Source organism: Oncorhynchus kisutch, linkage group LG13 (assembly GCF_002021735.2).
Source record: "Oncorhynchus kisutch isolate 150728-3 linkage group LG13, Okis_V2, whole genome shotgun sequence".
NCBI lineage: Eukaryota > Metazoa > Chordata > Actinopteri > Salmoniformes > Salmonidae > Oncorhynchus > Oncorhynchus kisutch.
In genome coordinates, this window is record NC_034186.2 from 4,097,962 (window position 1) to 4,120,487 (window position 22,526).

At 39.3% G+C, this 22,526-nt stretch overlaps 1 protein-coding gene across 1 annotated transcript in view; it reads right to left on the reverse strand.

The window, feature by feature from the left end:
* Positions 1-22,526, reverse strand: part of sned1 (sushi, nidogen and EGF-like domains 1) — a 149,389-nt gene that overhangs the window by 96,266 nt on the left and 30,597 nt on the right. Inside the window, exon 4 of the mRNA XM_031838183.1 lies at positions 20,965-21,127. Coding sequence (XP_031694043.1) covers positions 20,965-21,127 — 163 coding nt within the window. The remainder of the gene's footprint in view (positions 1-20,964; positions 21,128-22,526) is intronic.

The window sequence follows — 22,526 nt, forward strand, 5'->3', positions numbered from 1 at the left end:
TTAGTTAGTGAGGAGAGACAGAACAGTTAGTTAGTTAGGAGAGAGAACAGTTAGTTAGTTAGGAGAGACAGAACAGTTAGTTAGTGAGGAGAGACAGAACAGTTAGTTAGTGAGGAGAGACAGAACAGTTATTTAGTGAGGAGAGACAGAACAGTTAGTTAGTTAGTTAGTGAGGAGAGACAGAACAGTTAGTTAGTGATGAGAGACAGAACAGTTAGTTAGTGAGGAGAGACAGAACAGTTAGTTAGTGAAGAGAGACAGAACAGTTAGTTAGTGAGGAGAGACAGAACAGTTAGTTAGTGAGGAGAGACAAAGCTGTTAGTTAGTGAAGAGAGACAGAACAGTTAGTTAGTGAGTAGAGACTGAACAGTTAGTTAGTGAGGAGAGACAGAACAGTTAGTTAGTGAAGAGAGACAGAACAATTAGTTAGTGAGGAGAGACAGAACATTTAGTTAGTGAGGAGAGACAGAACAGTTAGTTAGTGAGGAGGAGAGACAGAAAAGTTAGTTAGTGAGGAGAGACAGAACAGTTAGTTAGTTAGTTAGTGAGTAGATATTGAACAGTTAGTTAGTTAGTGAGGAGAGACTGAACAGTTAGTTAGTTAGTTAGTGAGTAGATATTGAACAGTTAGTTAGTTAGTGAGGAGAGACTGAACAGTTAGTTAGTGAGGAGAGGCAGAACCGTTAGTTAGTTATTTAGTTAGTTAGTTAGTTAGTTAGGAGATATTAAACAGTTAGTTAGTAAGGAGAGACAGAACAGTTCGTTTTTAGGAGAGAGAACAGTTAGTTAGTGAGGAGAGACAGAACAGTTAGTTAGTTAGTTAGTGAGGAGAGACAGAACAGTTCGTTTTTAGGAGACAGAACAGTTCGTTTTTAGGAGAGAGAATAGTTAGTTAGGAGAGACAGAACAGTTAGTTAGTTACGAGAGACAGAACAGTTAGTTAGTGAGGAGAGACAGAAAAGTTAGTTAGTTAGGAGAGAGAACAGTTAGTTAGTTAGTGAGGAGAGACAGAACAGTTCGTTTTTAGGAGAGAGAACAGTTAGTTAGTTAGGCGAGACAGAACAGTTCGTTAGTAAGGATATATTAAACAGTTAGTTAGTGAGGAGAGACAGAACATTTAGTTAGTGAGGAGAGAAAGAACAGTTAGTTAGTTAGTTAGTGAGGAGAGACTGAAAGGTTAGTTAGTGAGGAGAGACATAACATTTAATTAATTAAGAGAGACAGAACAGTTTGTTAGTGTAGAGAGACAGAACAGTTTGTTAGTGTGTTGTAGACAGAATAGTTAGTTAGTGAGGAGAGACTGAACAGTTAGTTAGTGAGGAGAGACAGAACAGTTAGTTAGTGAGGAGAGACAGAACAGTTAGTTAGTGAGGAGAGACTGAACAGTTAGTTAGTTAGTTAGTTAGTTAGTGAGGAGAGACAGAACAATTAGTTAGTGAGGAGAGACAGAATAGTTAGTTAGTGAGGAGGAGAGACAGAACAGTTAGTTAGTTAGTTAGTGAGGAGAGACAGAACAGCTAGTTAGTGAGGAGAGACAGAACAGTTAGTTAGTGAGGAGAGACAGAACAGTTAGTTAGTTAGGAGAGACTGAACAGTTCGTTAGTGAGGAGAGACATAACATTTAGTTAGTGAGGAGAGACAGAACAGTTAGTTAGTTAGTTAGTGAGGAGAGACAGAACAGTTAGTTAGTTAGTTAGTGAGGAGAGACAGAACAGCTAGTTAGTGAGGAGAGACAGAACAGTTAGTTTGTGAGGAGAGACAGAACAGTTAGTTAGTTAGGAGAGACTGAACAGTTCGTTAGTGAGGAGAGACATAACATTTAGTTAGTGAGGAGAGACAGAACAGTTAGTTAGTTAGTTAGTGAGGAGAGACAGAACAATTAGTTAGTGAGGAGAGACAGAATAGTTAGTTAGTGAGGAGGAGAGACAGAACAGTTAGTTAGTGAAGAGAGACAGAACAGTTAGTTAGTGAGGAGAGACAGAACAGTTAGTTAGTGAGGCGAGACAGAACAGCTAGTTAGTGAGGAGAGACAGAACAGCTAGTTAGTGAGGAGAGACAGAACATTTAGTTAGTGAGGAGGAGAGACTGAACAGTTAGTTAGTGAGGAGAGACAGAACAGTTAGTTAGTGAGGAGAGACAGAACAGCTAGTTAGTGAGGAGAGACAGAACATTTAGTTAGTGAAGAGAGACAGAACAGTTAGTTAGTGAAGAGAGACAGAACAGTTAGTTAGTTAGTGAGGAGAGACAGAACAGTTAGTTAGTGAGGAGAGACAGAACAGTTAGTTAGTGAAGAGAGACAGAACAGTTAGTTAGTGAGGAGGAGAGACAGAACAGTTAGTTAGTGAGGAGAGACGGAACAGTTAGTTAGTGAGGAGAGACAGAACAGTTAGTTAGTGAGGAGAGAGAACAGTTAGTTAGTTAGTGAGGAGAGACAGAACAGTTCGTTTTTAGGAGAGAGAACAGTTAGTTAGTTAGGATATATTAAACAGTTAGTTAGTGAGGAGAGACAGAACAGTTAGTTAGTGTGTTGTAGACAGAACAGTTAGTTAGTTAGGAGAGAGAACAGTAAGTTAGTTAGTTAGGAGAGACAGAACAGTTCGTTAGTAAGGATATATTAAACAGTTAGTTAGTGAGGAGAGACAGAACATTTAGTTAGTGAGGAGAGAAAGAAGAGTTAGTTAGTTAGTTAGTGAGGAGAGACTGAAAGGTTAGTTAGTGAGGAGAGACATAACAGTTTGTTAGTGAAGAGAGACAGAACAGTTTGTTAGTGTGTTGTAGACAGAATAATTAGTTAGTGAGGAGAGACTGAACAGTTAGTTAGTGAGGAGAGACAGAACAGTTAGTTAGTTAGGAGAGACAGAACAGTTAGTTAGTGAGGAGAGACAGAACAGTTAGTTAGTTAGGAGAGACAGAACAGTTAGTTAGTGAGGAGAGACAGAACAGTTATTTAGTGAGGAGAGACAGAACAGTTAGTTAGTTAGTTAGTGAGGAGAGACAGAACAGTTAGTTAGTGATGAGAGACAGAACAGTTAGTTAGTGAGGAGAGACAGAACAGTTAGTTAGTGAAGAGAGACAGAACAGTTAGTTAGTGAGGAGAGACAGAACAGTTAGTTAGTGAGGAGAGACAAAGCTGTTAGTTAGTGAAGAGAGACAGAACAGTTAGTTAGTGAGTAGAGACTGAACAGTTAGTTAGTGAGGAGAGACAGAACAGTTAGTTAGTGAAGAGAGACAGAACAATTAGTTAGTGAGGAGAGACAGAACATTTAGTTAGTGAGGAGAGACAGAACAGTTAGTTAGTGAGGAGGAGAGACAGAAAAGTTAGTTAGTGAGGAGAGACAGAACAGTTAGTTAGTTAGTTAGTGAGTAGATATTGAACAGTTAGTTAGTTAGTGAGGAGAGACTGAACAGTTAGTTAGTTAGTTAGTGAGTAGATATTGAACAGTTAGTTAGTTAGTGAGGAGAGACTGAACAGTTAGTTAGTGAGGAGAGGCAGAACCGTTAGTTAGTTATTTAGTTAGTTAGTTAGTTAGTTAGGAGATATTAAACAGTTAGTTAGTAAGGAGAGACAGAACAGTTCGTTTTTAGGAGAGAGAACAGTTAGTTAGTGAGGAGAGACAGAACAGTTAGTTAGTTAGTTAGTGAGGAGAGACAGAACAGTTCGTTTTTAGGAGACAGAACAGTTCGTTTTTAGGAGAGAGAATAGTTAGTTAGGAGAGACAGAACAGTTAGTTAGTTACGAGAGACAGAACAGTTAGTTAGTGAGGAGAGACAGAAAAGTTAGTTAGTTAGGAGAGAGAACAGTTAGTTAGTTAGTGAGGAGAGACAGAACAGTTCGTTTTTAGGAGAGAGAACAGTTAGTTAGTTAGGCGAGACAGAACAGTTCGTTAGTAAGGATATATTAAACAGTTAGTTAGTGAGGAGAGACAGAACATTTAGTTAGTGAGGAGAGAAAGAACAGTTAGTTAGTTAGTTAGTGAGGAGAGACTGAAAGGTTAGTTAGTGAGGAGAGACATAACATTTAATTAATTAAGAGAGACAGAACAGTTTGTTAGTGTAGAGAGACAGAACAGTTTGTTAGTGTGTTGTAGACAGAATAGTTAGTTAGTGAGGAGAGACTGAACAGTTAGTTAGTGAGGAGAGACAGAACAGTTAGTTAGTGAGGAGAGACAGAACAGTTAGTTAGTGAGGAGAGACTGAACAGTTAGTTAGTTAGTTAGTTAGTGAGGAGAGACAGAACAATTAGTTAGTGAGGAGAGACAGAATAGTTAGTTAGTGAGGAGGAGAGACAGAACAGTTAGTTAGTTAGTTAGTGAGGAGAGACAGAACAGCTAGTTAGTGAGGAGAGACAGAACAGTTAGTTAGTGAGGAGAGACAGAACAGTTAGTTAGTTAGGAGAGACTGAACAGTTCGTTAGTGAGGAGAGACATAACATTTAGTTAGTGAGGAGAGACAGAACAGTTAGTTAGTTAGTTAGTGAGGAGAGACAGAACAGTTAGTTAGTTAGTTAGTGAGGAGAGACAGAACAGCTAGTTAGTGAGGAGAGACAGAACAGTTAGTTTGTGAGGAGAGACAGAACAGTTAGTTAGTTAGGAGAGACTGAACAGTTCGTTAGTGAGGAGAGACATAACATTTAGTTAGTGAGGAGAGACAGAACAGTTAGTTAGTTAGTTAGTGAGGAGAGACAGAACAATTAGTTAGTGAGGAGAGACAGAATAGTTAGTTAGTGAGGAGGAGAGACAGAACAGTTAGTTAGTGAAGAGAGACAGAACAGTTAGTTAGTGAGGAGAGACAGAACAGTTAGTTAGTGAGGCGAGACAGAACAGCTAGTTAGTGAGGAGAGACAGAACAGCTAGTTAGTGAGGAGAGACAGAACATTTAGTTAGTGAGGAGGAGAGACTGAACAGTTAGTTAGTGAGGAGAGACAGAACAGTTAGTTAGTGAGGAGAGACAGAACAGCTAGTTAGTGAGGAGAGACAGAACATTTAGTTAGTGAGGAGGAGAGACTGAACAGTTAGTTAGTGAAGAGAGACAGAACATTTAATGAGTGAAGAGAGACAGAACAGTTAGTTAGTGAGGAGAGACAGAACAGGTAGTTAGTGAGGAGAGAAAGAACAGTTAGTTAGTGAGGAGAGACAGAATAGTTAGTTAGTGAGGAGAGACAGAAAAGTTAGTTAGTGAGGAGAGACAGAACAGTTCGTTAGTGTGTTAGTTAGTGAGGAGAGACAGAACAATTAGTTAGTGAGGAGAGACAGAATAGTTAGTTAGTGAGGAGGAGAGACAGAACAGTTAGTTAGTTAGTTAGTTAGTGAGGAGAGACAGAATAGTTAGTTAGTGAGGAGAGACAGAACAGTTAGTTAGTGAGGCGAGACAGAACAGCTAGTTAGTGAGGAGAGACAGAACAGCTAGTTAGTGAGGAGAGACAGAACATTTAGTTAGTGAGGAGAGACAGAACAGTTAGTTAGTGAGGAGAGACAGAACAGTTAGTTAGTGAGGAGAGACAGAACAGTTAGTTAGTGAGGAGAGACAGAACAGTTAGTTAGTGAGGAGAGACAGAACAGCTAGTTAGTGAGGAGAGACAGAACAGATAGTTAGTGAGGAGAGACAGAACATTTAGTTAGTGAGGAGGAGAGACCTAACAGTTAGTTAGTGAGGAGAGACAGAACAGCTAGTTAGTGAGGAGAGACATAACATTTAGTTAGTGAGGAGAGACAGAACAGTTAGTTAGTGAGGAGAGACAGAACAGCTAGTTAGTGAGGAGAGACATAACATTTAGTTAGTGAGGAGAGACAGAACAGTTAGTTAGTGAGGAGAGACAGAACAGTTAGTTAGTGAGGAGAGACAGAACAGTTAGTTAGTGAGGAGAGACAGAACAGCTAGTTAGTGAGGAGAGACATAACATTTAGTTAGTGAGGAGAGACAGAACAGTTAGTTAGTGAGGAGAGACAGAACAGGTAGTTAGTGAGGAGAGAAAGAACAGTTAGTTAGTGAGGAGAGACAGAATAGTTAGTTAGTGAGGAGAGACAGAAAAGTTAGTTAGTGAGGAGAGACAGAACAGTTCGTTAGTGTGTTAGTTAGTGAGGAGAGACAGAACAATTAGTTAGTGAGGAGAGACAGAATAGTTAGTTAGTGAGGAGGAGAGACAGAACAGTTAGTTAGTTAGTTAGTGAGTAGATATTGAACAGTTAGTTAGTTAGTGAGGAGAGACTGAACAGTTAGTTAGTGAGGAGAGGCAGAACCGTTAGTTAGTTATTTAGTTAGTTAGTTAGTTAGTTAGGAGATATTAAACAGTTAGTTAGTAAGGAGAGACAGAACAGTTCGTTTTTAGGAGAGAGAACAGTTAGTTAGTGAGGAGAGACAGAACAGTTAGTTAGTTAGTTAGTGAGGAGAGACAGAACAGTTCGTTTTTAGGAGACAGAACAGTTCGTTTTTAGGAGAGAGAATAGTTAGTTAGGAGAGACAGAACAGTTAGTTAGTTACGAGAGACAGAACAGTTAGTTAGTGAGGAGAGACAGAAAAGTTAGTTAGTTAGGAGAGAGAACAGTTAGTTAGTTAGTGAGGAGAGACAGAACAGTTCGTTTTTAGGAGAGAGAACAGTTAGTTAGTTAGGCGAGACAGAACAGTTCGTTAGTAAGGATATATTAAACAGTTAGTTAGTGAGGAGAGACAGAACATTTAGTTAGTGAGGAGAGAAAGAACAGTTAGTTAGTTAGTTAGTGAGGAGAGACTGAAAGGTTAGTTAGTGAGGAGAGACATAACATTTAATTAATTAAGAGAGACAGAACAGTTTGTTAGTGTAGAGAGACAGAACAGTTTGTTAGTGTGTTGTAGACAGAATAGTTAGTTAGTGAGGAGAGACTGAACAGTTAGTTAGTGAGGAGAGACAGAACAGTTAGTTAGTGAGGAGAGACAGAACAGTTAGTTAGTGAGGAGAGACTGAACAGTTAGTTAGTTAGTTAGTTAGTTAGTGAGGAGAGACAGAACAATTAGTTAGTGAGGAGAGACAGAATAGTTAGTTAGTGAGGAGGAGAGACAGAACAGTTAGTTAGTTAGTTAGTGAGGAGAGACAGAACAGCTAGTTAGTGAGGAGAGACAGAACAGTTAGTTAGTGAGGAGAGACAGAACAGTTAGTTAGTTAGGAGAGACTGAACAGTTCGTTAGTGAGGAGAGACATAACATTTAGTTAGTGAGGAGAGACAGAACAGTTAGTTAGTTAGTTAGTGAGGAGAGACAGAACAGTTAGTTAGTTAGTTAGTGAGGAGAGACAGAACAGCTAGTTAGTGAGGAGAGACAGAACAGTTAGTTTGTGAGGAGAGACAGAACAGTTAGTTAGTTAGGAGAGACTGAACAGTTCGTTAGTGAGGAGAGACAGAACAGTTAGTTAGTGAGGAGAGAGAACAGTTAGTTAGTTAGTGAGGAGAGACAGAACAGTTCGTTTTTAGGAGAGAGAACAGTTAGTTAGTTAGGATATATTAAACAGTTAGTTAGTGAGGAGAGACAGAACAGTTAGTTAGTGTGTTGTAGACAGAACAGTTAGTTAGTTAGGAGAGAGAACAGTAAGTTAGTTAGTTAGGAGAGACAGAACAGTTCGTTAGTAAGGATATATTAAACAGTTAGTTAGTGAGGAGAGACAGAACATTTAGTTAGTGAGGAGAGAAAGAAGAGTTAGTTAGTTAGTTAGTGAGGAGAGACTGAAAGGTTAGTTAGTGAGGAGAGACATAACAGTTTGTTAGTGAAGAGAGACAGAACAGTTTGTTAGTGTGTTGTAGACAGAATAATTAGTTAGTGAGGAGAGACTGAACAGTTAGTTAGTGAGGAGAGACAGAACAGTTAGTTAGTTAGGAGAGACAGAACAGTTAGTTAGTGAGGAGAGACAGAACAGTTAGTTAGTTAGGAGAGACAGAACAGTTAGTTAGTGAGGAGAGACAGAACAGTTATTTAGTGAGGAGAGACAGAACAGTTAGTTAGTTAGTTAGTGAGGAGAGACAGAACAGTTAGTTAGTGATGAGAGACAGAACAGTTAGTTAGTGAGGAGAGACAGAACAGTTAGTTAGTGAAGAGAGACAGAACAGTTAGTTAGTGAGGAGAGACAGAACAGTTAGTTAGTGAGGAGAGACAAAGCAGTTAGTTAGTGAAGAGAGACAGAACAGTTAGTTAGTGAGTAGAGACTGAACAGTTAGTTAGTGAGGAGAGACAGAACAGTTAGTTAGTGAAGAGAGACAGAACAATTAGTTAGTGAGGAGAGACAGAACATTTAGTTAGTGAGGAGAGACAGAACAGTTAGTTAGTGAGGAGGAGAGACAGAAAAGTTAGTTAGTGAGGAGAGACAGAACAGTTAGTTAGTTAGTTAGTGAGTAGATACTGAACAGTTAGTTAGTTAGTGAGTAGATATTGAACAGTTAGTTAGTTAGTGAGGAGAGACTGAACAGTTAGTTAGTTAGTTAGTGAGTAGATATTGAACAGTTAGTTAGTTAGTGAGGAGAGACTGAACAGTTAGTTAGTGAGGAGAGGCAGAACCATTAGTTAGTTATTTAGTTAGTTAGTTAGTTAGTTAGGAGATATTAAACAGTTAGTTAGTAAGGAGAGACAGAACAGTTCGTTTTTAGGAGAGAGAACAGTTAGTTAGTGAGGAGAGACAGAACAGTTAGTTAGGTAGTTAGTGAGGAGAGACAGAACAGTTCGTTTTTAGGAGACAGAACAGTTCGTTTTTAGGAGAGAGAATAGTTAGTTAGGAGAGACAGAACAGTTAGTTAGTTACGAGAGACAGAACAGTTAGTTAGTGAGGAGAGACAGAAAAGTTTGTTAGTTAGGAGAGAGAACAGTTAGTTAGTTAGTGAGGAGAGACAGAACAGTTCGTTTTTAGGAGAGAGAACAGTTAGTTAGTTAGGCGAGACAGAACAGTTCGTTAGTAAGGATATATTAAACAGTTAGTTAGTGAGGAGAGACAGAACATTTAGTTAGTGAGGAGAGACAGAACAGTTAGTTAGTGAGGAGAGACAGAACAGTTAGTTAGTTAGGAGAGACAGAACAGTTAGTTAGTGAGGAGAGACAGAAAAGTTAGTTAGTTAGGAGAGAGAACAGTTAGTTAGTTAGTGAGGAGAGACAGAACAGTTCGTTTTTAGGAGAGAGAACAGTTAGTTAGTTAGGCGAGACAGAACAGTTCGTTAGTAAGGATATATTAAACAGTTAGTTAGTGAGGAGAGACAGAACATTTAGTTAGTGAGGAGAGAAAGAACAGTTAGTTAGTTAGTTAGTGAGGAGAGACTGAAAGGTTAGTTAGTGAGGAGAGACATAACATTTAATTAATTAAGAGAGACAGAACAGTTTGTTAGTGTAGAGAGACAGAACAGTTTGTTAGTGTGTTGTAGACAGAATAGTTAGTTAGTGAGGAGAGACTGAACAGTTAGTTAGTGAGGAGAGACAGAACAGTTAGTTAGTGAGGAGAGACAGAACAGTTAGTTAGTGAGGAGAGACTGAACAGTTAGTTAGTTAGTTAGTTAGTTAGTGAGGAGAGACAGAACAATTAGTTAGTGAGGAGAGACAGAATAGTTAGTTAGTGAGGAGGAGAGACAGAACAGTTAGTTAGTTAGTTAGTGAGGAGAGACAGAACAGCTAGTTAGTGAGGAGAGACAGAACAGTTAGTTAGTGAGGAGAGACAGAACAGTTAGTTAGTTAGGAGAGACTGAACAGTTCGTTAGTGAGGAGAGACATAACATTTAGTTAGTGAGGAGAGACAGAACAGTTAGTTAGTTAGTTAGTGAGGAGAGACAGAACAGTTAGTTAGTTAGTTAGTGAGGAGAGACAGAACAGCTAGTTAGTGAGGAGAGACAGAACAGTTAGTTTGTGAGGAGAGACAGAACAGTTAGTTAGTTAGGAGAGACTGAACAGTTCGTTAGTGAGGAGAGACAGAACAGTTAGTTAGTGAGGAGAGAGAACAGTTAGTTAGTTAGTGAGGAGAGACAGAACAGTTCGTTTTTAGGAGAGAGAACAGTTAGTTAGTTAGGATATATTAAACAGTTAGTTAGTGAGGAGAGACAGAACAGTTAGTTAGTGTGTTGTAGACAGAACAGTTAGTTAGTTAGGAGAGAGAACAGTAAGTTAGTTAGTTAGGAGAGACAGAACAGTTCGTTAGTAAGGATATATTAAACAGTTAGTTAGTGAGGAGAGACAGAACATTTAGTTAGTGAGGAGAGAAAGAAGAGTTAGTTAGTTAGTTAGTGAGGAGAGACTGAAAGGTTAGTTAGTGAGGAGAGACATAACAGTTTGTTAGTGAAGAGAGACAGAACAGTTTGTTAGTGTGTTGTAGACAGAATAATTAGTTAGTGAGGAGAGACTGAACAGTTAGTTAGTGAGGAGAGACAGAACAGTTAGTTAGTTAGGAGAGACAGAACAGTTAGTTAGTGAGGAGAGACAGAACAGTTAGTTAGTTAGGAGAGACAGAACAGTTAGTTAGTGAGGAGAGACAGAACAGTTATTTAGTGAGGAGAGACAGAACAGTTAGTTAGTTAGTTAGTGAGGAGAGACAGAACAGTTAGTTAGTGATGAGAGACAGAACAGTTAGTTAGTGAGGAGAGACAGAACAGTTAGTTAGTGAAGAGAGACAGAACAGTTAGTTAGTGAGGAGAGACAGAACAGTTAGTTAGTGAGGAGAGACAAAGCAGTTAGTTAGTGAAGAGAGACAGAACAGTTAGTTAGTGAGTAGAGACTGAACAGTTAGTTAGTGAGGAGAGACAGAACAGTTAGTTAGTGAAGAGAGACAGAACAATTAGTTAGTGAGGAGAGACAGAACATTTAGTTAGTGAGGAGAGACAGAACAGTTAGTTAGTGAGGAGGAGAGACAGAAAAGTTAGTTAGTGAGGAGAGACAGAACAGTTAGTTAGTTAGTTAGTGAGTAGATACTGAACAGTTAGTTAGTTAGTGAGTAGATATTGAACAGTTAGTTAGTTAGTGAGGAGAGACTGAACAGTTAGTTAGTTAGTTAGTGAGTAGATATTGAACAGTTAGTTAGTTAGTGAGGAGAGACTGAACAGTTAGTTAGTGAGGAGAGGCAGAACCATTAGTTAGTTATTTAGTTAGTTAGTTAGTTAGTTAGGAGATATTAAACAGTTAGTTAGTAAGGAGAGACAGAACAGTTCGTTTTTAGGAGAGAGAACAGTTAGTTAGTGAGGAGAGACAGAACAGTTAGTTAGGTAGTTAGTGAGGAGAGACAGAACAGTTCGTTTTTAGGAGACAGAACAGTTCGTTTTTAGGAGAGAGAATAGTTAGTTAGGAGAGACAGAACAGTTAGTTAGTTACGAGAGACAGAACAGTTAGTTAGTGAGGAGAGACAGAAAAGTTTGTTAGTTAGGAGAGAGAACAGTTAGTTAGTTAGTGAGGAGAGACAGAACAGTTCGTTTTTAGGAGAGAGAACAGTTAGTTAGTTAGGCGAGACAGAAACAGTTCGTTAGTAAGGATATATTAAACAGTTAGTTAGTGAGGAGAGACAGAACATTTAGTTAGTGAGGAGAGACAGAACAGTTAGTTAGTGAGGAGAGACAGAACAGTTAGTTAGTTAGGAGAGACAGAACAGTTAGTTAGTGAAGAGAGACAGAACAGTTAGTTAGTGAGGAGAGACAGAACAGTTAGTTAGTTAGTGAGGAGGAGAGAGAACAGTTAGTTTTTAGGAGACAGAACAGTTCGTTTTTAGGAGAGAGAATAGTTAGTTAGGAGAGACAGAACAGTTAGTTAGTTATGAGAGACAGAACAGTTAGTTAGTGAGGAGATATTAAACAGTTAGTTAGTTAGGAGAGAGAACAGTTAGTTAGTTAGGAGAGACAGAACAGTTAGTTAGTGAGGAGAGACAGAACAGTTAGTTAGTTAGGAGAGAGGAACAGTTAGTTAGTTAGGAGAGACAGAACAGTTAGTTAGTGAGGAGAGACAGAACAGTTAGTTAGTGAGGAGAGACAGAACAGTTATTTAGTGAGGAGAGACAGAACAGTTAGTTAGTTAGTTAGTGAGGAGAGACAGAACAGTTAGTTAGTGATGAGAGACAGAACAGTTAGTTAGTGAGGAGAGACAGAACAGTTAGTTAGTGAAGAGAGACAGAACAGTTAGTTAGTGAGGAGAGACAGAACAGTTAGTTAGTGAGGAGAGACAAAGCTGTTAGTTAGTGAAGAGAGACAGAACAGTTAGTTAGTGAGTAGAGACTGAACAGTTAGTTAGTGAGGAGAGACAGAACAGTTAGTTAGTGAAGAGAGACAGAACAATTAGTTAGTGAGGAGAGACAGAACATTTAGTTAGTGAGGAGAGACAGAACAGTTAGTTAGTGAGGAGGAGAGACAGAAAAGTTAGTTAGTGAGGAGAGACAGAACAGTTAGTTAGTTAGTTAGTGAGTAGATATTGAACAGTTAGTTAGTTAGTGAGGAGAGACTGAACAGTTAGTTAGTTAGTTAGTGAGTAGATATTGAACAGTTAGTTAGTTAGTGAGGAGAGACTGAACAGTTAGTTAGTGAGGAGAGGCAGAACCGTTAGTTAGTTATTTAGTTAGTTAGTTAGTTAGTTAGGAGATATTAAACAGTTAGTTAGTAAGGAGAGACAGAACAGTTCGTTTTTAGGAGAGAGAACAGTTAGTTAGTGAGGAGAGACAGAACAGTTAGTTAGTTAGTTAGTGAGGAGAGACAGAACAGTTCGTTTTTAGGAGACAGAACAGTTCGTTTTTAGGAGAGAGAATAGTTAGTTAGGAGAGACAGAACAGTTAGTTAGTTACGAGAGACAGAACAGTTAGTTAGTGAGGAGAGACAGAAAAGTTAGTTAGTTAGGAGAGAGAACAGTTAGTTAGTTAGTGAGGAGAGACAGAACAGTTCGTTTTTAGGAGAGAGAACAGTTAGTTAGTTAGGCGAGACAGAACAGTTCGTTAGTAAGGATATATTAAACAGTTAGTTAGTGAGGAGAGACAGAACATTTAGTTAGTGAGGAGAGAAAGAACAGTTAGTTAGTTAGTTAGTGAGGAGAGACTGAAAGGTTAGTTAGTGAGGAGAGACATAACATTTAATTAATTAAGAGAGACAGAACAGTTTGTTAGTGTAGAGAGACAGAACAGTTTGTTAGTGTGTTGTAGACAGAATAGTTAGTTAGTGAGGAGAGACTGAACAGTTAGTTAGTGAGGAGAGACAGAACAGTTAGTTAGTGAGGAGAGACAGAACAGTTAGTTAGGTAGTTAGTGAGGAGAGACAGAACAGTTCGTTTTTAGGAGACAGAACAGTTCGTTTTTAGGAGAGAGAATAGTTAGTTAGGAGAGACAGAACAGTTAGTTAGTTACGAGAGACAGAACAGTTAGTTAGTGAGGAGAGACAGAAAAGTTTGTTAGTTAGGAGAGAGAACAGTTAGTTAGTTAGTGAGGAGAGACAGAACAGTTCGTTTTTAGGAGAGAGAACAGTTAGTTAGTTAGGCGAGACAGAACAGTTCGTTAGTAAGGATATATTAAACAGTTAGTTAGTGAGGAGAGGACAGAACATTTAGTTAGTGAGGAGAGACAGAACAGTTAGTTAGTGAGGAGAGACAGAACAGTTAGTTAGTTAGGAGAGACAGAACAGTTAGTTAGTGAAGAGAGACAGAACAGTTAGTTAGTGAGGAGAGACAGAACAGTTAGTTAGTTAGTGAGGAGGAGAGAGAACAGTTAGTTTTTAGGAGACAGAACAGTTCGTTTTTAGGAGAGAGAATAGTTAGTTAGGAGAGACAGAACAGTTAGTTAGTTATGAGAGACAGAACAGTTAGTTAGTGAGGAGATATTAAACAGTTAGGTAGTTAGGAGAGAGAACAGTTAGTTAGTTAGGAGAGACAGAACAGTTAGTTAGTGAGGAGAGACAGAAACAGTTAGTTAGTTAGGAGAGAGAACAGTTAGTTAGTTAGGAGAGACAGAACAGTTAGTTAGTGAGGAGAGACAGAACAGTTAGTTAGTGAGGAGAGACAGAACAGTTATTTAGTGAGGAGAGACAGAACAGTTAGTTAGTTAGTTAGTGAGGAGAGACAGAAACAGTTAGTTAGTGATGAGAGACAGAACAGTTAGTTAGTGAGGAGAGACAGAACAGTTAGTTAGTGAAGAGAGACAGAACAGTTAGTTAGTGAGGAGAGACAGAACAGTTAGTTAGTGAGGAGAGACAAAGCTGTTAGTTAGTGAAGAGAGACAGAACAGTTAGTTAGTGAGTAGAGACTGAACAGTTAGTTAGTGAGGAGAGACAGAACAGTTAGTTAGTGAAGAGAGACAGAACAATTAGTTAGTGAGGAGAGACAGAACATTTAGTTAGTGAGGAGAGACAGAACAGTTAGTTAGTGAGGAGGAGAGACAGAAAAGTTAGTTAGTGAGGAGAGACAGAACAGTTAGTTAGTTAGTTAGTGAGTAGATATTGAACAGTTAGTTAGTTAGTGAGGAGAGACTGAACAGTTAGTTAGTTAGTTAGTGAGTAGATATTGAACAGTTAGTTAGTTAGTGAGGAGAGACTGAACAGTTAGTTAGTGAGGAGAGGCAGAACCGTTAGTTAGTTATTTAGTTAGTTAGTTAGTTAGTTAGGAGATATTAAACAGTTAGTTAGTAAGGAGAGACAGAACAGTTCGTTTTTAGGAGAGAGAACAGTTAGTTAGTGAGGAGAGACAGAACAGTTAGTTAGTTAGTTAGTGAGGAGAGACAGAACAGTTCGTTTTTAGGAGACAGAACAGTTCGTTTTTAGGAGAGAGAATAGTTAGTTAGGAGAGACAGAACAGTTAGTTAGTTACGAGAGACAGAACAGTTAGTTAGTGAGGAGAGACAGAAAAGTTAGTTAGTTAGGAGAGAGAACAGTTAGTTAGTTAGTGAGGAGAGACAGAACAGTTCGTTTTTAGGAGAGAGAACAGTTAGTTAGTTAGGCGAGACAGAACAGTTCGTTAGTAAGGATATATTAAACAGTTAGTTAGTGAGGAGAGACAGAACATTTAGTTAGTGAGGAGAGAAAGAACAGTTAGTTAGTTAGTTAGTGAGGAGAGACTGAAAGGTTAGTTAGTGAGGAGAGACATAACATTTAATTAATTAAGAGAGACAGAACAGTTTGTTAGTGTAGAGAGACAGAACAGTTTGTTAGTGTGTTGTAGACAGAATAGTTAGTTAGTGAGGAGAGACTGAACAGTTAGTTAGTGAGGAGAGACAGAACAGTTAGTTAGTGAGGAGAGACAGAACAGTTAGTTAGTGAGGAGAGACTGAACAGTTAGTTAGTTAGTTAGTTAGTTAGTGAGGAGAGACAGAACAATTAGTTAGTGAGGAGAGACAGAATAGTTAGTTAGTGAGGAGGAGAGACAGAACAGTTAGTTAGTTAGTTAGTGAGGAGAGACAGAACAGCTAGTTAGTGAGGAGAGACAGAACAGTTAGTTAGTGAGGAGAGACAGAACAGTTAGTTAGTTAGGAGAGACTGAACAGTTCGTTAGTGAGGAGAGACATAACATTTAGTTAGTGAGGAGAGACAGAACAGTTAGTTAGTTAGTTAGTGAGGAGAGACAGAACAGTTAGTTAGTTAGTTAGTGAGGAGAGACAGAACAGCTAGTTAGTGAGGAGAGACAGAACAGTTAGTTTGTGAGGAGAGACAGAACAGTTAGTTAGTTAGGAGAGACTGAACAGTTCGTTAGTGAGGAGAGACATAACATTTAGTTAGTGAGGAGAGACAGAACAGTTAGTTAGTTAGTTAGTGAGGAGAGACAGAACAATTAGTTAGTGAGGAGAGACAGAATAGTTAGTTAGTGAGGAGGAGAGACAGAACAGTTAGTTAGTGAAGAGAGACAGAACAGTTAGTTAGTGAGGAGAGACAGAACAGTTAGTTAGTGAGGCGAGACAGAACAGCTAGTTAGTGAGGAGAGACAGAACAGCTAGTTAGTGAGGAGAGACAGAACATTTAGTTAGTGAGGAGGAGAGACTGAACAGTTAGTTAGTGAGGAGAGACAGAACAGTTAGTTAGTGAGGAGAGACAGACAGCTAGTTAGTGAGGAGAGACAGAACATTTAGTTAGTGAAGAGAGACAGAACAGTTAGTTAGTGAAGAGAGACAGAACAGTTAGTTAGTTAGTGAGGAGAGACAGAACAGTTAGTTAGTGAGGAGAGACAGAACAGTTAGTAGTGAAGAGAGACAGAAACAGTTAGTTAGTGAGGAGGAGAGACAGAACAGTTAGTTAGTGAGGAGAGACGGAACAGTTAGTTAGTGAGGAGAGACAGAACAGTTAGTTAGTGAGGAGGAGAGAACAGTTAGGTTAGTTAGTGAGGAGAGACAGAACAGTTCGTTTTTAGGAGAGAGAACAGTTAGTTAGTTAGGATATATTAAACAGTAGTTAGTGAGGAGAGACAGAACAGTTAGTTAGTGTGTTGTAGACAGAACAGTTAGTTAGTTAGGAGAGAGAACAGTAAGTTAGTTATTAGGAGAGACAGAACAGTTCGTTAGTTAAGGATATATTAAACAGTTAGTTAGTGAGGAGAGACAGAACATTTAGTTAGTGAGGAGAGAAAGAAGAGTTAGTTAGTTAGTTAGTGAGGAGGAGACTGAAAGGTTAGTTAGTGAGGAGAGACATAAACAGTTTGTTAGTGAAGAGACGACAGAACAAGCTAGTTAGTGAGGAGAGACAGAACATTTAGTTAGTGAGGAGAGACAGAACAGTTAGTTAGTGAGGAGAGACAGAACAGTAGTTAGTGAGGAGAGACAGAACAGTTAGTTAGTGAGGAGAGACAGAACAGTTAGTTAGTGAGAGAGACAGAACAGCTAGTTAGTGAGGAGGAGACAGAACAGATAGTTAGTGAGGAGAGACAGAACATTTTTGTTAGTGAGGAGGAGAGACCTAACAGTTAGTTAGTGAGGAGAGACAGAACAGCTAGTTAGTGAGGAGAGACATAACATTTAGTTAGTGAGGAGAGACAGAACAGTTAGTTAGTGAGGAGAGACAGAACAGCTAGTTAGTGAGGAGAGACATAACATTTAGTGTAGTGAGGAGAGACAGAACAGTTAGTTAGTGAGGAGGAGACAGAAACAGTTAGTTAGTGAGGAGAGACAGAACAGTTAGTTAGTGAGAGAGACAGAACAGCTAGTTAGTGAGGAGAAACATAACATTTAGTTAGTGAGGAGAGACAGAACAGTTAGTTAGTGAGGGAGAGACAGAACAGGTAGTTAGTGAGGAGAGAAAGAACAGTTAGTTAGTGAGGAGAGACAGAATAGTTAGTTAGTGAGGAGAGACAGAAAAGTTAGTTAGTGAGGAGAGACAGAACAGTTCGTTAGTGTGTTAGTTAGTGAGGAGAGACAGAACAATTAGTTAGTGAGGAGAGACAGAATAGTTAGTTAGTGAGGAGGAGAGACAGATCAGTTAGTTAGTTAGTTAGTGAGTAGATATTGAACAGTTAGTTAGTTAGTGAGGAGAGACTGAACAGTTAGTTAGTGAGGAGAGGCAGAACCGTTAGTTAGTTATTTAGTTAGTTAGTTAGTTAGTTAGGAGATATTAAACAGTTAGTTAGTAAGGAGAGACAGAACAGTTCGTTTTTAGGAGAGAGAACAGTTAGTTAGTGAGGAGAGACAGAACAGTTAGTTAGTTAGTTAGTGAGGAGAGACAGAACAGTTCGTTTTTAGGAGACAGAACAGTTCGTTTTTAGGAGAGAGAATAGTTAGTTAGGAGAGACAGAACAGTTAGTTAGTTACGAGAGACAGAACAGTTAGTTAGTGAGGAGAGACAGAAAAGTTAGTTAGTTAGGAGAGAGAACAGTTAGTTAGTTAGTGAGGAGAGACAGAACAGTTCGTTTTTAGGAGAGAGAACAGTTAGTTAGTTAGGCGAGACAGAACAGTTCGTTAGTAAGGATATATTAAACAGTTAGTTAGTGAGGAGAGACAGAACATTTAGTTAGTGAGGAGAGAAAGAACAGTTAGTTAGTTAGTTAGTGAGGAGAGACTGAAAGGTTAGTTAGTGAGGAGAGACATAACATTTAATTAATTAAGAGAGACAGAACAGTTTGTTAGTGTAGAGAGACAGAACAGTTTGTTAGTGTGTTGTAGACAGAATAGTTAGTTAGTGAGGAGAGACTGAACAGTTAGTTAGTGAGGAGAGACAGAACAGTTAGTTAGTGAGGAGAGACAGAACAGTTAGTTAGTGAGGAGAGACTGAACAGTTAGTTAGTTAGTTAGTTAGTTAGTGAGGAGAGACAGAACAATTAGTTAGTGAGGAGAGACAGAATAGTTAGTTAGTGAGGAGGAGAGACAGAACAGTTAGTTAGTTAGTTAGTGAGGAGAGACAGAACAGCTAGTTAGTGAGGAGAGACAGAACAGTTAGTTAGTGAGGAGAGACAGAACAGTTAGTTAGTTAGGAGAGACTGAACAGTTCGTTAGTGAGGAGAGACATAACATTTAGTTAGTGAGGAGAGACAGAACAGTTAGTTAGTTAGTTAGTGAGGAGAGACAGAACAGTTAGTTAGTTAGTTAGTGAGGAGAGACAGAACAGCTAGTTAGTGAGGAGAGACAGAACAGTTAGTTTGTGAGGAGAGACAGAACAGTTAGTTAGTTAGGAGAGACTGAACAGTTCGTTAGTGAGGAGAGACATAACATTTAGTTAGTGAGGAGAGACAGAACAGTTAGTTAGTTAGTTAGTGAGGAGAGACAGAACAATTAGTTAGTGAGGAGAGACAGAATAGTTAGTTAGTGAGGAGGAGAGACAGAACAGTTAGTTAGTGAAGAGAGACAGAACAGTTAGTTAGTGAGGAGAGACAGAACAGTTAGTTAGTGAGGCGAGACAGAACAGCTAGTTAGTGAGGAGAGACAGAACAGCTAGTTAGTGAGGAGAGACAGAACATTTAGTTAGTGAGGAGGAGAGACTGAACAGTTAGTTAGTGAGGAGAGACAGAACAGTTAGTTAGTGAGGAGAGACAGAACAGCTAGTTAGTGAGGAGAGACAGAACATTTAGTTAGTGAGGAGGAGAGACTGAACAGTTAGTTAGTGAAGAGAGACAGAACATTTAATGAGTGAAGAGAGACAGAACAGTTAGTTAGTGAGGAGAGACAGAACAGGTAGTTAGTGAGGAGAGAAAGAACAGTTAGTTAGTGAGGAGAGACAGAATAGTTAGTTAGTGAGGAGAGACAGAAAAGTTAGTTAGTGAGGAGAGACAGAACAGTTCGTTAGTGTGTTAGTTAGTGAGGAGAGACAGAACAATTAGTTAGTGAGGAGAGACAGAATAGTTAGTTAGTGAGGAGGAGAGACAGAACAGTTAGTTAGTTAGTTAGTTAGTGAGGAGAGACAGAATAGTTAGTTAGTGAGGAGAGACAGAACAGTTAGTTAGTGAGGCGAGACAGAACAGCTAGTTAGTGAGGAGAGACAGAACAGCTAGTTAGTGAGGAGAGACAGAACATTTAGTTAGTGAGGAGAGACAGAACAGTTAGTTAGTGAGGAGAGACAGAACAGTTAGTTAGTGAGGAGAGACAGAACAGTTAGTTAGTGAGGAGAGACAGAACAGTTAGTTAGTGAGGAGAGACAGAACAGCTAGTTAGTGAGGAGAGACAGAACAGATAGTTAGTGAGGAGAGACAGAACATTTAGTTAGTGAGGAGGAGAGACCTAACAGTTAGTTAGTGAGGAGAGACAGAACAGCTAGTTAGTGAGGAGAGACATAACATTTAGTTAGTGAGGAGAGACAGAACAGTTAGTTAGTGAGGAGAGACAGAACAGCTAGTTAGTGAGGAGAGACATAACATTTAGTTAGTGAGGAGAGACAGAACAGTTAGTTAGTGAGGAGAGACAGAACAGTTAGTTAGTGAGGAGAGACAGAACAGTTAGTTAGTGAGGAGAGACAGAACAGCTAGTTAGTGAGGAGAAACATAACATTTAGTTAGTGAGGAGAGACAGAACAGTTAGTTAGTGAGGAGAGACAGAACAGGTAGTTAGTGAGGAGAGAAAGAACAGTTAGTTAGTGAGGAGAGACAGAATAGTTAGTTAGTGAGGAGAGACAGAAAAGTTAGTTAGTGAGGAGAGACAGAACAGTTCGTTAGTGTGTTAGTTAGTGAGGAGAGACAGAACAATTAGTTAGTGAGGAGAGACAGAATAGTTAGTTAGTGAGGAGGAGAGACAGAACAGTTAGTTAGTTAGTTAGTTAGTGAGGAGAGACAGAATAGTTAGTTAGTGAGGAGAGACAGAACAGTTAGTTAGTGAGGCGAGACAGAACAGCTAGTTAGTGAGGAGAGACAGAACAGCTAGTTAGTGAGGAGAGACAGAACATTTAGTTAGTGAGGAGAGACAGAACAGTTAGTTAGTGAGGAGAGACAGAACAGTTAGTTAGTGAGGAGAGACAGAACAGTTAGTTAGTGAGGAGAGACAGAACAGTTAGTTAGTGAGGAGAGACAGAACAGCTAGTTAGTGAGGAGAGACAGAACAGATAGTTAGTGAGGAGAGACAGAACATTTAGTTAGTGAGGAGGAGAGACCTAACAGTTAGTTAGTGAGGAGAGACAGAACAGCTAGTTAGTGAGGAGAGACATAACATTTAGTTAGTGAGGAGAGACAGAACAGTTAGTTAGTGAGGAGAGACAGAACAGCTAGTTAGTGAGGAGAGACATAACATTTAGTTAGTGAGGAGAGACAGAACAGTTAGTTAGTGAGGAGAGACAGAACAGTTAGTTAGTTAGTGAGGAGAGACAGAACAGTTAGTTAGTGAGGAGAGACAGAAAAGTTAGTTAGTGAGGAGAGACAGAACAGGTAGTTAGTGAGGAGAGACAGAACAGTTAGTTAGTTAGGAGAGACAGAACAGTTAGTTAGTTAGTGAGGAGGAGAGACAGAACAGTTAGTTAGTGAGGAGGAGAGATTGATGAAAGAGGTTGATGTTAGTATCATTCAACATTCTTCTCTCAGAACTATTTTCCCTTTAGAAAATGAATTGCATTTTTAACAGAGTCCTAACACACTTTACAGAATGGATTCAATGTATAATAGTTATTATTAATAAATGTCCCTCCTCGATCTTACCTGAGTGGTTGCAGCCACCCACCTCCACCTGTGCATTGTCGATCCGGAAAACCCATCTCCCGGGGCGACCTACGTTGGTGGTTCCCTCCACATCCACCATGTCATCAGTACGAGATCCCGGGATGTTGAAGTAACGTTTCCCATCGCCAGCGTTAAAACCTGCCTATGAGGAGAGACACAGTTTAGAGTGACTGTGAGGAGACCCAAATGGTACCCTACACCCTTTGTTGTCCACCAGTTTTAACCAGGGCCCATAAGATTACGGGTAAGTTCTCGATGGCTAGCCAATCGCATGTTGTCTGAGAATTTTAATTCCATCGGAAAAGGACGGCCCAAATCCTTGTTTAGAGTTTAAGATCAAATCAAATTAAATCGAATGAGCCGAATACAGCTGGTGCAGACTTCACTTTATCTATAAATATATATATATATATATTTTTTTACTTTACTTCTCAACAATGCAGAGTTTAAAGATAAAACACCAAATAAACGTCCCTTTTTCAGTTCCCTGTCTTTCAAAGATAAATTCGTAAAAATCCAAATAACTTCGCAGATCTTCATTGGAAAAGGGTTTAAACACTGTTTCTCATGCTTGTTCAATGAACCATAAACAATTAATGAACATGTACCTGTGGAACAGTAGTTAAGACACAAACACCTTACAGACGGTAGGCAATTAAGGTCACAGTTATGAAAACTTTCTACTGACTAACCAAAGGAAAGATGCCCAGGGTCATGCATATTGAGCACGTCTGGGACCTGTTGGATCGGAGGGTGAGGGCTAGGGCCATTCCCCCCAGGAATGCCCGGGAACTTGCAAGTGCCTTGGTGGATGAGTGGGGTAACATCTCATAGCAAGAACTGGCACATCTGGTGCAGTCCATGAGGAGGAGATACACTGCAGTACTTAATGCAGCTGGTGGCCACACCAGATACTGACTGTTACTTTTGATTTTGACCCCCCCTTTGTTCAGGGAATCATTATTCCATTTCTATTAGTCACATGTCTGTGGAACTTGTTCAGTTTATGTCTCAGTTGCTGATTCTTGTTATGTTCAAACAAATATTTACACGTTAAGTTTGCTGAAAATAAACGCAGTTGACAGTGAGAGGACATTTATTTTTTGCTGAGTTTAGTAACACAAGAATGGAGTACCAGATCAATGTGGAGCTATATACAGGAAATACCAGTACCAGATCAATGTGGAGCTATATATAGGAAGTACCAGATCAATGTGGAGCTATATACAGGAAGTACCAGATCAATGTGGAGCTATATACAGGACATACCAGTATCAGATCAATGTGGAGCTATATACAGGAAGTACCAGTACCAGATCAATGTGGAGCTATATACAGGAAGTACCAGTACCAGATCAATGTGGAGCTATATACAGGGAGTACCAGTACCAGATCAATGTGGAGCAATTTCCAGGGAGTACCAGTACCCGATCAATGTGCAGAGGTAGATATGTATATGAAGGTTAGGATAAAGTGACTAGGCATCAGGATAGATAATAATAAGGTATTTGAGGTAGATATGTACAAGAAGGCAGGGTAAA